A 14,261-nucleotide genomic window follows, 5' to 3' on the forward strand; every position below is an offset into this window, starting at 1 on the left:
CAGCCTCCACAAAACCTTATAAATAAAGAGTGAAATCCGAGGCCTAAACTATGGCAGAAAGTTGATTCCTAGGGCACCTGGGTGGCTCAGTCAATTAAGCAGCTGCCTTTGGCTCAGGTCATGATCCCAGGGTCCTGGGATCGGGACCCACATCGGGTTCCCTCCTCAACGGGAAGCCTGCTTCTCCCTCTCCCACTCCCCCTGCTTGTGTTCCCTCTCTCACTATGTCTCTCTCTGTCAAATAAATAAAATCATTAAAAAATTTTATAGATATACATGCAAAGAAAATTCTAGAATATACAGAAGTATACATGAATATTAATAAAATGAATATTAATTTGTGTACTAATATACATGAAGATTATAGGAGGTCTTTGCCTTTCTCTATACATTTTCTGGTATTTAGTGGATTTCTTCTTTGCACTAAGCATATATCACTTCTAAAATTGAAATAAAACCATACAAATATTTTTTTAAAAAAAGCAATGTTTTCATGCTTGTGACTTGTGTGAAAGTTGGTCAGGATACCCGAAATTACAACAGGAGAGTGTCCTCTGGCCACGGGGAGAATGGTGCAAACATCCAGCCCTATTCTCCGAAGGGGATCTCATGTTCCTGCGGGACTTGAGCTGGAGGGGAGGAAGGATTGCCTTTCCAAGTGAACAGGGTCATGGAAATCCTACAGACGCCAGTGTGGGTAATTCAAGGGTCCCCGAAGACCTGGGTTCTGGCCCTGGTACCTACGTGTCTGAGAGGATACGGATATTATAAGTCCCACAGAAGATATTTCTCTCCTCCATTAGGACCTGCTGAGTTTCCTGGTTCTGGTATGCGGCCCACAGGTTGTAGTCATTCTAACAACGGAACACAAAGTCAAATCACAGCGGCAACTTTACCCCAGGCCCCAAACATGCACCCCCGAGGGCGCCCCCAGCAAGGACATAAGGTCCCAAGGATTCTTTTGCTTCAGGCTGTGGCTGCCACTGCGTGTGGGGAGGGAGGGACCCCGGAGCAGACCCCAAAGTAATCCATGGAGAACCAAGGGTCCTGATTTGTCTTCCATCTCTTTGTATTTTCTGTGTGTTCTGATTCCATGAATTGCTGATCGCTCAACTTTTCGCAAAAAATGGGCTCACAAAGAGCAATGCTCACGAAATAAAGTCACAGGTGCCCTCTGGCCAGATCTTTTGCAGAAGTTGAGGTTCCATGGGCCTATTGCATTGACCTGAGGGTACAGAGCGTGCTGGTGGGAACTCAAACTGTATGTGAAGTCACAACTACACCCACTATGCATTTGGGCCTCAAAGTCTGCCCATAGAGGCAAGCTTGGTTCCTCCTTACAGCTGCCTCACGGAGGACACCATTGGCCCCACGAATTATTCTCATCATTTTGCAGGTGAGATATATAGCTGAGCCTCGGGAAGAAGAAACCAATTTTATCAAGTCTCAACAGGGGTGTTTTCCTTCCTTTTCTAAGACTTCCTTCCTTCCTTCTTTCCATCTTTCTTACTTTCCTTCCTTCTTCTTTTCTTCCTCCCTTCCTTCCTTCTTCCTCCTCCCTTCTTCCCCCCATCCCTCCCTCTCTCCATGGGACACTTTCTAAACCACTGTGGCATGCCAGGTAGGCCAAATTCTGCTACAGATGACTCAACCAGACTCTCGCTTATCACTCCTCTTTCCAGCCATACTCTTCCCCCTCAAATAGCAGGAAATGCTAACCATGCTAGCAGGAAACCAAAATACAGAGTGCCTTTACCATGAAAGGCAGCACATTTGGACCTGGGAGCCCTCCTGGGAACATCTCTTCAAAGCTTCCTTCTTCTCCGTGCCTGTAGACTTTTCCTTGGGATGCCTGCTTTTCTGGACTCAATCTCCTCCTTGATCTCTAACCCAGTAGTGATGTCCACCTTAGAAGCCTTGCCCCTGACTCTCTCAACCTGCCTTCCCTCGAATGTCCAAGCATCTCTGATATCCTGCCTTGAATTCATCAAGTCTTCCTTGGCTTCTCACAGCCTGGGCTGGAATGACTTTGCTTTTGGTCATTGGCCAAGTTTTGAGAGCCCAGAAGCTCCATGGTAGAGTCAATCAGGAAAAAGACCTGATTCAAATCCCAGCTCTGCCACTGAGCAGCTAGGAGACCTTTGGCGATTTTTGGAACCTCTCAGCCTCCACTTCCACGTCCAGAAACTGGGAGCGATGATATCCACCCAATCTACAGCAAAGATCAAGTGAATGATGTGTACAAAGCCCTTGGCACTATGTCGGGCACACCACTCAAACTCATTCCCCATGGCAGTCACCAGCCCTGAGAAGCACTCTCCTAAACTTTCCCTAGCAGACCCCTTAGCTTCCTCGTCTGGGTCTTCCATGTTTCTCGTCTGTTGTCCACAGTGCTTCACCTGTTTCTCTCTCTTTCCTAAAATTACAACATTCCTAAAATATCAAACACTGCCTGGGTCATCCTTTCCAGTCAGGCAGTTACTAGCCATATCACCCAGAGCAGGGTGTTAGCTCTGTTATACTTAGAGCACCGAGCTCAGGAAGAACGGGTCTGCATCCTATTGTATCTCTGTCATTCTGTCAAGGAGACCAGAAACTCTCAGCACCTCAGTCTTTCCATCGGTCACACGAGTGAATGGGCCGATTCAAAGATATAAAATTCAGGTCTTGGGGCACCTGGGTGGCTCAGAGGGTTAAAGCCTCTGCCTTCAGCTCAGGTCATGATCCCAGGGTTCTGGGATCGAGCCCGGCATCGGGCTCTCTGCTCAGCAGGGAGCCTACTTCCTCTTCTTGCTCTGTCTGCCTCTCTGCCTACTAGTGATCTCTGTCAAATAAATAAATCAATAAATCATCTTTTAAAAAATAAATAAATAAATAAAATTCATGTCAAATGAAGTCCACAGATGTGTTTTTCTTTGGCTCCCATAGTTTGGGGGGTTTTTTAATGCTTTTAATTGGCTGCCCGCATTTAAGGAAAATGAGAGATGTCACAAGGTAATTCAGATTTCTGACTTTTCTTGAAAGCTCAGATGGATGGGGAGGCTGAGGTCCAGTCTCTATGGCCGTACCTCGTGGGAGCTGTGTAGCACCTGGCCCCTTCGGATGGGGAGGGAAGTCTCCAGCTCCTGATGGTTCTGACACACCCACTCGCACCCCCCAACCGCCCTCATTCCTGTGACCTGCCCGGCTTCTGTGGACAGAAAAACTGGATGGTCACTCTGGTCCTTTCTATCCCTCGAATTCTAACTCATATACACAGTTGCCTTCGAGAAGCTACAGTCTGGATACCCCTTACTTAAGATTCTTTTGGGGCCCGTGGGACAGATTTGAAAATAGAAGACCCTTGAGCAGAGAGGAGAGAGCAAGAATCTGATGGTTTCAGGGATGACCACCAGGCCTGGATAAACTGTAGAGAGAGCTCAGAGCCTTTCTTCTGTCCTTCGCTGTTGCCCAAGATTTGGTATGGGGGAGTCTACGGTTAAGTAACTGCGCCCCTTCATTCTAGAATAAACCTGGAAGCGAGAGGGGAGAAAGCATAATCCATTCTGGACCCATCCTGGCCCTTCCATTCCCGAGCCACAGACCCTCACAGCCTCTGGATGCGTGTGGCCTGACGGGTGTTAAGGAAAATCCCAACCATCCCTGACATCTACCCATTTAACAGATGAGGGATTTCAGGCTGAAGGAGAGGAAGTCACTTGCTTAAGGACACACAGCACCGAACTCTGGTCTCCCTTAGGGAATGTCGCCTCCTAGGCCCTAAATCCATGTGCTATATCCTATATCCTATATCCTCCCGCTTCCTCTACCCTCATATAACGACTGAGTCTGGACTGCAGCCTGGCTAAGAACAGGACGCCACGGTGACCTGCCCCAGATGCCACTGCTACTCACCTTTGTTCTGAGTTTCAATTTCTGATTTTTCACACGTATGCACTTCCCGTTATCGGTTATTTTAGGAACTGGGATAAAAAGCTTGTTGGCATAGTTAGGATCGATTCCCTTTGTGTAGGATCCCTGAGGGAAAAAACAAACAGAAAATGGTTATTACTCTTGGCCCTTACTCCCCAAGAGAAGGGGGGAAACTCGTCCTTGGCAAGGTCTGAATGGCGGGTAAACTCTGGCAAAAGAAGGCCCAGGTCTGGCCCGTGAGGCTGGTAGTGTGCGCGGACTGGTATAAGGTGGACAAAACACATGGAGGGACCCCAGGAGGACATGGCCAGAGTCCTCCACTTCCCAGAGGGTGGTCCGCCTCACAAGGCTGGCCTCTTCGTGTCTTCTCTTATCTATCTGTGCTGGGAAACACTCAAGCTACCAGCAACCCATGACATAGGGCAAGGCCAGAAACAGAAGTAAAAATGCCAGAGGTGGACACTATTCCAGGAGAAGAGCATCTTGACCCAAGAATATACTTGGGGCTTTGAAACATCTGGGTACCACGTGAGGCTGCTCCGGGAACACACTCACGGTCCTCTCATTGCCAAAGCCACAGTAAAGCTCTCTGGTGAAAACAATCCCCCACTCTGTGAGGTTTCAGGAAGGCTCTGCCTTCTCTCCTCCTGAGAGGTTTCCATATATGTCCTCCCTCCTGGATGCGCTGACCATGGGGTGATTAACGGGGAGAACAGACACAAAGGAAGTCACTACTGAATGCTACAAAGCAACAAACACGGGGCAGGAGGCCAACTGAGGATCTAGGGAAGAGACCGGAAAGGCCCCCAGGCAGGCCAACCTCAATGCGGAAATGAGGCGGGTCTCCAGATCGACCCCTCCCCCTCCAGACAGGAAGTACCTGCAAGAAGGTGATATGGCTCTGAATGAAAGGATGCATCGACAATTCCATCTTGACCTGCTGGACCAGCATGGCCCAGTGCTGGCTCACGGAGGCACACCTGTTCAGGCTGTTTTTATCCAGCATACCTGAAAAAAAAAAAAAAAAAACATGGACCTGGGAACCTCCCAGCCAGCCCGTGAGGCACGACGGTGTTTGGAGAAATCCCCCAGGACAGCCCAGCATACTTAGAATATATTTGGAGAGGTGAACGGGCAGGGAACGGATGAAGTCCCGGTATTTGCTGACCCCGGAGGACAGGTCTTTGACGACATCCAAGTCAACCAACAGATTGGAGGGCGTGTATTCGGCCTTCGACAGGCCTGCTTTTCCGGAAAACAGGCTATTCATCTCTAAAATGCACTGGATGGAACTCTTCCATTGTCCATCTAGAGGAAAGTGAGAGAAAGGTGTGGGATGAGGCTGATTCCGCAATAACTCCAGGCCAAGAGAAGCCCTCCAGAAACCCTCTCCCCAGAAATAGAGCTCATCAGAATCCACCCTTTTAGACCCCTGGATTTTTATCGTTTCTTCTGCCAGAGTGGAAACAATGACCTCCCCAACGAAATGCACGAGGACTTTTTTAGCCTTCCCAGCTCAGGTAGGATACCTATAGCAGCAAAGCCTGCCCCACTCAGGTGAAATGGCCTTGTGCCTGGAATTTCCTTAGAATATCGCAAGGGGAAAAAATATATAAACAATTTTGTAAAGGGACAAATGAATGACATGAAGGGGCCAAGTATTGATAATTATCGAAACGGAGTGATGGTTATGTGCGTGGTGATTACGCTCTCTTATCTGTTTATGAAATCTGGAAGTTTCCAGATGAAAAGGGCCTGAGAATTGATGCTTTGTGTTTCTTATAATGAGGTCACATAGAGCTCTCGCCTCACACAAACCAGCTCAGGAAATCGTTGAGGCTATGCCCTACTTCCCCACTGCTTTTGCTTCCTCCTCAAGACTGAATCCAGTGCAGCAAAAGATAGGCGCCAGTGGGCTGGTCTCTACAGGTGTCCCCCATGCCAAAAAGGGAGGGGCCAGGCAAGGGATTGTGGCCCCGGGGCAGAGGGAGAACCCAAAGGAAACCCTCTTATAGTTCCCTTTCTGAGCTTTATTTTCAGGCATCTCTCAGAGGCACCAAGATGGAGAAGTGAAAACATGGGCTTTAATAAGGTTATAATGACCACCTTCAATTCTCGCTTCTCCCCTACTGGATGTGGGATTCGATTATGTAATAAGGATCGGTGAGGCCAACATACCACTGATGCCAAATGAATGTTCATCTCCAAAACCTGCCACCCCCAGACGCTACTGCCCTGTGCCCACCGCCCCAAACCCATCGGGACTTCCCGATCTCCCGTCTATTAGCTTTCTTGCTACAAGCTGACTTACCAGTATTAGATGCTTCGCCCCTCCTGTTTTCAAGCGAATTTTCTTTTCCTGAAGCTCTGGACAAAGGGAAGGATGCAGTCTTGGTGCTGGCTGCCCAGAAAACATCCGAGGTCTCATACGGCACGTTGTAGTCTTTCTCGGGAAAGAAAAAAACACATCACTAGTGTCTTGGTTGGGGCCTGAAATGCCAATGGCCAAGACAAGGTGGCTTTTGAAGTGGGGTTGTGGAGGAAAGGACATGAGGCAAACAGTTTTTTGTTTGTTTGTTTGTTCTTTAAAGATTTTATTTCTTTATTTATTTAATGAGAGAGATCACAAGTAGGCAAAAAGGCAGGCAGAGAGAGTGAGAGGGAAGCATGCTCCCTGCTGAGCAGAGAGCCAGACTCGGGACTCAATCCCAGGACCCTGAGATCATGACCTGAGCCAAAGGCATCGGCTTAACCCACTGAGCCACCCAAGCACCCCAAGACGGTTTTATTTCTACTTGCCTCTCTTCAGTCTACACAAAACGGACCGGGCCAGTTATGTCTGGTTTTTTGGGAGGAGGGAAGCGGGAAGGGGGGCCTCCAAGTTTCCATATAAAATTTGCAGAAAGGGGTGCCTGAGTGGCTCAGTCAGTTAAGCTTCTGCCTTTGGCTCAGGTCATGATCCCAGCATCTTGGGATGGAAACACCATTAGGCTCCTTGCTAAGCAGGGAGCCTGCTTATCCCTCTGCCTGTGGCTCCCTGCTGTGTGCTCTCTCACTCTCTCTGACAAATAAATAAAATCCTTAAATAACTAAATAAATAAAATAAAAAGCCTTCCCAGTGATTCTGATGCAAGCTGAAGTTTGAGAACTCCTCTTCAAGGTTGGATTTTATGCACAAGCAAGGAATATGGTGCAATGAAAGGGAAAAAGCCCTAAACTTGATCCCCTTGACCCAGGTTCTGTGCAGGGCAAACTGAAAGGCAAACCAATTCAGAAGCCTCCCCTTTACATCCCTCTCTAACCCTGTCTAGTCCCTAACGCACTGCAGGAACCACACCAGCAAAAAGCAGTAGTGGCACAGGCCAGCCACATCTGGGTCTAACTCCATTTTAAATGCCTCACAGTGGGGCCCCTGGGTGCTCAGTGGGTTTAGCATCTGCCTTCAGCTCAGGTCATGATCCCAGGATCCTGGGACCAAATCCTAGCATGGCATGGGGCTCCCTGCTCAGCGGGGAGCCTACTTTTCCATCTCCCGCTCCCCCTGCTTGTGCTCCCCCTCTCTCTTTTTCTCTCTCTCTCTCATAAATAAATAAAATCTTGAAGAAAAAGCTTTAAAATAAGACAAAAAATGCAAAATTAAATGCCTGACAGTTACAAGTTCTGCACTTCCTTCTGAGTGTGCATTCTATACTTTTCTAGAAGGAAGTCGCAGTTTACAATTTCTCCTTCGGTAAACAGGGCTGCAGGTCAGGACAAGGACCTCTGTCCTGTATTCTAGAAGATCCCTGTCTCCCTAAGCTGGTCCACACCCCTGGTTCCTTGACAGGTTCCCCAAGTCTGGCTTCCCAGACCCCCTGGGGCATTGTTTACCTGCGACGTTGTTCCACTGTCTCAGAGACAGGACCCTGATGACATTGGCAGCGGTCAGCAGCAGCTTGGGGTCACACATCTGCAGGAGAAAGAGCGTGTAATTCGCCTTGGTCCGGTGGGTGCTTCTCGCAAACCAGGACAAGATCTCCCGCATCTTCTGCTCCACGGTTTTATCCAACATCTGGTTCAAGGAAGACCTGACGATCTTCCCCTCCTTCCTGCTGAGGTTGATCCGGGACCGGCTGTAGATGAAATCCTTCCCCTGCGTGGTCTGAAGGATATTCTGAAAATAGTGCAGCAAGTAGAGGCTACCCAGCTGCTCCAGGATGCTCACCAGAAACTTTCTCCGGGGCACCTCTCCTATCCTCCGGAACCACTGTTTGGTCGAGAAGATATTCCAAGCCAAGACACATGTTTCGCATTCTTGACACACAGGGACAGAACTGTCTCCCTTCTCACAACGGAAATACGGGGCATTCCTGAGCCTTGGGTCCAGGTTTTCCATGATTCTGAGATGACCAGCTCATTTTATCCTTGCCCGTTGTCAACCCCACCAAACATCAGAGGTACAGGAGAGGCGGACAGATATCCTAATTGAGCCTTTTCTATTATAAACATTTCCCAGAGGAAAGGTAAAGCCCTGCGTTGGATGGAAAGCTGCTCTCTCCCAGAAACTGCCGGTAGAAGTCTGGCTTTTTGTACTGACTTCCTAGGAAACATGGCTTTTACCGTAAATCTCCTAAACCGGGCACTGCTTAGTAGGTGGAGGCAGTTGCTGTATATTCTGAAAGAGCTGGTCATCCCATTTCTAGAACCACAAGAAGAGCGTCAGTCCCATTGAAGTCATACATGGAACCCTCTTAAAGGAAAAGATATGTATATATCATATATCGTGAAGCCTGGCATTGAGCTTCGATTGTTACTAATGACTTGTAAATATTCATGATGTACTTCTTACGTTAATAGCTGTTTGGCTATAAGGTGGCTAGCCCAATGATCCTGAATATGTCTCTACTCATTTTTTTTTAAGATTTTATTTATTTATTTGACAGAGATCACAAGTAGGCAGAGAGGCAGGCAGAGAGAGAGAAGGAAGCAGGCTCCCCGCCGAGCAGAGAGCCCGATGCGGGGCTCGATCCCAGGACCCTGAGACCATGACCCGAGCTGAAGGCAGAGGCTTTAACCCACTGAGCCATCCAGGCGCCCCTGTCTCTACTCATTTTCTAAAGTCATCGTTGAACTGAAAACAGAAATGTTTTCATTTACCTTACTACGAAGGTAAGTCGTTTCACTGGTTCAGAATGCTAATGAGAAACCTCTGCAGGGAAGCCCTCCCTCAGGGAAAAAATTTCACTCAGCCTCAATTACACGCTCCTCTGGGAGGCAGCACCCGGACTGAATTCAAGGGAGGGGGGCGGTCACCCCTTGGGGTGCATTACATTGAATACAACCCAAGGAAGTGTTTGAAAGCAAAGAATTACTTTGATTACTTGGTGCAGGTAAGGAGACAGATCACTCTCAAAGCACTGTCTCTCTTGAGGTTAGAACAGGAAGCTTTTATTCAGTGTAATAGGTGGTGAGAGCAAGGAGCTTGCATATTCATTAAGGAATTTACATGCTCTATTACTTGGGCATTTCTGTTCAATAGCTCAGACCTAGACCGCCCACAGGCTAGTATATACATTATGTTCAAAAGGTGGCAGAAAATTCCACCTCTAGGTGGAGATCTTAGTACTATAACCAGATAAAGGTAAGTTCAGGACCAGGTTAAAGGGTGGGGACGGAATTGGTACACAGCTCTAAGCTGGCTCAAACTGGCTCCAGGAGGCTCTAGCCAGTGAAATATCTAGCCAGGGGCTATCAGGTGAGACACGCAGCTGGGCAGCTCTCAAAACAGCACCTTCCTTCCTGGTTCTCCTGCATCTCCCATCTTCCTTCTGCTGCTAGCTTTCAGCCCTCTGATTCTGAGTACCTCCCCCATTGCATCCCAGCCAACAGCACAGCCAAGTGGAGAACAGTGAGGAGTCTGGGGCAGGACTCCTGGACCCCAGCCCAGCTGCTTACTAGCTCTGTGTGCACAAGCATATTACTTAATGCCCAATGTGTCAATTTGCTTATTTATAAAACAAAAGACAATAGTTTTGACTTGGGGTGGGAGGTTGAGGATTAAATGAGATACTATCTGCAAAGCACCTAAAAGATGGCCTGTTACCTACTCAGCCCTCCGGAAGTGCTAACTATTGTCCTGTTGTTGTCATCATGGGTGTCATTGGGAACATTGTTCTGGGCAGCCAGGTAATCAATGCCCACTGGATCTCTACACAATCTCCAATCTCCATGTGCATACATTGAGATGCATTTAAAAAATGACCCTAGGCAGGCATTGGCTCAGTCAGTCAAGCATCTAACTCTTGATCTCAGCTCAGGTCTTGATCTCAGGGTTGTGAGTTCAAGCCCCATGCTGGGCTTCACTCTGCGTGGAGCTGACTTAAAAAGAAAAAAAAGAAGAAGAAGAAGGACATAAAACGTGGTATACCTATTTTGTGAGGTCTTTACCATTTGCCGTGGCTTATGATCCATCCAGGAGTAATGACTTGGGTCATTACAGCCAGCCCTCAGAGTGCACATGGTCCCGCAGGTTTCCAAACAGAAGGCTTCTGCAGTCACTTGTTACCCAGAAAGAGATTAGGGGCTCAGTGGGCTTTTCAAACATTTTGAACAACAAAATTCTATTTGCAAATCATCTTCTTCTATAAAAGCTCAATGTGGAACATAGACAAAATGATTTCTATTAGAATAAATCTATGTTGTAAGTTCAAAGTTCACTTGCTAGCAAGGCAAGTAGGGAGAACAACTTGGCTATTTTGATGAAGACAAAACTTGGGAACCTGAAGTTAAAGATGACAGACACACGGGACGCTGGGTGGCTCAGTCAGTTAAGTGTCCGACTCTTGGTTTTGGCTCTGATGACCGTTGGGGCTCCGGGAGTGCAGGAGGAACAATAGAAATGACCTCTGAGTCCGCTGTCTTCCAGCCGCCTCCCCCTCCTTTCCTTCACCCTTGACTCTCCCGCCAAAAGGATGTATGCCCACGTCACATCTCCATGGGTAACCCGATACCTATGCAGGAAACAGATAAAAGACACACACACACACACACACCAACTCCCTCCCAGTGCGACTTCCCCCACTCTGCTTTCCAGAGTGACCCAACCTTGCCCGAGGGTGCCCACCTCCTCCCAGTGCAAACTTCCTGGCTCCCCTTTTCTCCTGAGCTCTGAAACTTTGCCTGAGAGTGCCTTTAATAAATCTTGCCTTGCACCCACTTCGCCTGGTGTCGTGTTTATCTCACCTATAAAACCTTAATGATGATCTCAGGGTCACGAGATCAAGCTCTGTGTGGGAGCCTGCTTAAGATTCTCTCTCCCTGGGGTGCCTGGGTGGCTCAGAGAGTTAAGCCTCTGCCTTAGGCTCAGGTCATGGCCCCTGGGATGGACCCCCACATCGGGCTCTCTGCTCGGCAGGAGCCTGCTTCCTCTTCTCTCTCTGCCTGCCTCTCTGCCTATTTGCGATCTGTCTCTGTGTGTCAAATAAATTTTAAAAATCTTTAAAAAAAATTACAGCTTCCCTCTAGGATGAGATCAGATGTGTGAGACCAGCTGTCACTGCTCTTGTCGATGTTATAATGATTTCCCTAGATTAAGCCAAAATGTTTGGTGTAACCAAGCATTTCTGGTGCCCATGTCTGGAGACTAGGGACAGTTAGAGAAAGGTATTGGGTATCACTGCCCAGCTCGGTGGCAAAGGCAGTCTCCCACAAGGGTTGGGGTTGGGGACAGGAATCAGGCTGGGAAGGAGATCAGTTCTAACAGGTTGGTCTCTTCTGCCTGAATCCCTATCTGGAGAAAAGGTGAAGGTGGGTTAGCTTCTAAACTCTTGGGGAGGTTGGCCAGGAGGAAAGAGCTCCCATACACATAGGGTTTGGGTCTCTATGCAGGAGACATACCACCAACACCCCAGAACTACTACAAACTGAAAGTAGCTCGTGTTTTTTGTTTTGCTTTGTTTTATTTGTTTTTACAGAGGGAGGTAGAGGGTGGGCTGGGAGGGTGGGAAGAGGCAGAGGGTGAGAGAGAGAAAATATTAAGCAGCTGCACACCCAGCAGGGAGCCCGATGTGGGGCTCGATCTCAGAACCCTGAGATCATGAACTCAGCTGAAATCAGGAGCCAGATGCTTAACTGACTGAGCCCCAGAGGCGCCCCTAAAGTGGCTGGTTTTTGAAGGTCCAAATTAATCAGTGAGGCGGACATACATCAAAGCAGTTTTGCCCACCCAGCTCAGTCTTGATTCCATGCTGAGGGCCAGGGGTAGCCCTGAGGGGGAGCACAAACCTGGGAGTCAGAGAGACCGGCTGGAACCCCACTGCTGCTCCTTACTAGCTGTGTGACCTTGAACGAGGTACTCGTGCTTCCCTGAGCTCCCGTTTTCTTATCTGTAGAAGACACATAATCCCCACCACGCAGGGTGCTGTCCTATGAGGACTAATTAATGAAATTAGGTGAGCATGAAATTTTTTTCTGCTGCCTCTGCATTCGACTCCCTACCAACACACACACACACACACACACACACACACACACACACGGCATCTTACCTGCAAGGTGACCGGATAGGATAAGTCAATGATGGGGTATCCAAAGAGGAAGGCAAATAGGTCTCATAAGAGTTGAGACCCAGGAGAAGAAAACATTTCTCAAAGGAAGGTTTTGGGGCTGAGAAGTCCACCTGGAGATTTCTCAGATATCCACGCTGCCAGCAGCTTGTAGACGTGCAAGTCCCCTGGCTTTCCTTTCTGCTCTGTGTTCTTCACGATTCCGATTAGACGGTCTTCCCATACATCCTCAGTCTCTACTTCTCTTTCCCACCTCTCACAGCGTTTGGAGAGCCCCAGGGAGCAGGGTTGCTTCACCCTACCCCGTTCGGCTGCCCTATCTAGGACCGCACCCAGGGCCACCTGCCGGGCTCAGGCAGCAGAAGTTGGGAAAGGGCTGGGGGGCCAGAGTAGGAGGGTGTGGGGTGAGACCAGGCTGTGCTGCGGCCAGCGACTCGCCCCTCGATAATTCCCTTGCTGCACCCCTTCTGCAAAATGGAGCTCATACTTCTGCCTAGCTTGGGGGTGAGAATCAGGGTCAAATGAAGGGATGAGTTTGAACAGCACCTCACAATGTGTGAAGAACTATCCAAGTGTCGTTATCCGGGAAAGCGGGGAAAACTCACATTTTATCATCTCTCCTTCGTGCGACGTTACAAAGTCGATTGAGCAAAGTTTCTGTTCCTGAGAAGTCCGTCATTCTCCAGGCTTTCAAAAGGCCCTTTGACTTTGAAAGAAGCAGGTGGAACACAAGGGCCTTGGCTCGATGTTGTTTTATGATGCACGAGGGGGAGGACGGAGACAAGAGCACAGAAAAGCTGGAAGCCCAGCTGCTGGCAGTTGACGAGCAGAGCCAGTTAGGGAGAGAGATGCGAACCGTGGTTCTCACACTTCGCGCGGGCTTCAGAATCGCCTCGCGAGGCCTTAATAAACCAGACCGCTTCCCCGGTCCCCAGAGTTTCTGATTCCTAAATCCAGGCTGGGAGCCCCAGAATTTACATTTCTAAGAAATTTCTGCATGGTGCTGACGCGGCTGGTGGGGAAACTGCGCTTTGAGAAATACAGCTGTGAGCTATGCTTGCGTCTAAGTCTGAGAACGGAACTTCGCTTTAAAAATGAACACAGGGGCAGGGACCTGGCTGGCTCAGTGGGTTAAAGTCTCTGCCTTTGGCTCGGGTCATGATCCCAGGATCCTGGGATCCAGCCCCGCATCGGGCTCTCTGCTCAGCAGGGAGCCTGCTTTCCCCTCTCTCTCTGCCTGCCTCTCTGCCTACTTGTGATCTGTCTGTCAAATAAATAAAATCTTTAAAAAAAAAAAAAACTAATTTTTTTAAAAAAGTAAAAATAAACACAAATCCTTCATTCTTTCAGAAGTTATTACTGGGGGTGCCTGGTTACTCAGTCGGTTAAGTGGCTTTCTTCAGTTTACGTCATGATCTCAGGGTCCTGGGATCGAGCCCCGCATCGGGCTCTCTGCTCAGAGAGGGAGCCTGCTTCCCCTGCTCTGCTCTGCTCAGAGGGGGAGCCTGCTTCCCCCTCTCTCTTCCCCCTCTCTCTCTGCCTACTTGTGATCTCTCTCTCCATCAAATAAATAAAATCTTAAAAAAAGAAAGAAAGAAAGGGACTAAGCATATTCGAGCAAAGCCTGGACGACCACTCTACCTGAGCCGTACATAGTGGGTGCCCTGCGTGTGTGTATCAGCTGAACATGATACAGTGACCCTCCCTGCAAGGCCTCCTGCCCTCCCACCACCGTGTCTCATGGTGGGTGCAGAGAGAGGGCAGTTGAACTCAGGGAGCTAGGAGAAGCTATAGCTTCTATAGCTT

At 48.7% G+C, this 14,261-nt stretch overlaps 1 protein-coding gene across 6 annotated transcripts in view; it reads right to left on the reverse strand.

The window, feature by feature from the left end:
• FBXW10B (F-box and WD repeat domain containing 10B) overlaps positions 1-10,472 on the reverse strand; it is a 36,457-nt gene extending 25,985 nt beyond the window's left edge. For 4 of the 6 annotated variants that reach the window (XM_082705723.1, XM_082705720.1, XM_082705719.1 and 1 more), the window contains exons 1-6: positions 7,783-8,514; positions 6,224-6,355; positions 5,020-5,220; positions 4,793-4,920; positions 3,895-4,017; positions 745-854 (exon numbers count right to left, since the gene is read on the reverse strand). In XM_082705723.1, the coding sequence (XP_082561849.1) occupies positions 745-854; positions 3,895-4,017; positions 4,793-4,920; positions 5,020-5,220; positions 6,224-6,355; positions 7,783-8,287 (1,199 nt within the window). In that variant the 5' untranslated portion in view covers positions 8,288-8,514. Of the gene's footprint in view, positions 1-744; positions 855-3,894; positions 4,018-4,792; positions 4,921-5,019; positions 5,221-6,223; positions 6,356-7,782; positions 8,515-10,338 lie in introns of those variants that run through there. The other 2 variants (XM_082705722.1, XM_082705721.1) reach the window with 2 other exon arrangements.
• Positions 10,473-14,261: the final 3,789 nt, after the last annotated feature.

Source organism: Mustela nivalis, assembly GCF_964662115.1.
Source record: "Mustela nivalis genome assembly, chromosome: 17".
Taxonomy (NCBI): domain Eukaryota; kingdom Metazoa; phylum Chordata; class Mammalia; order Carnivora; family Mustelidae; genus Mustela; species Mustela nivalis.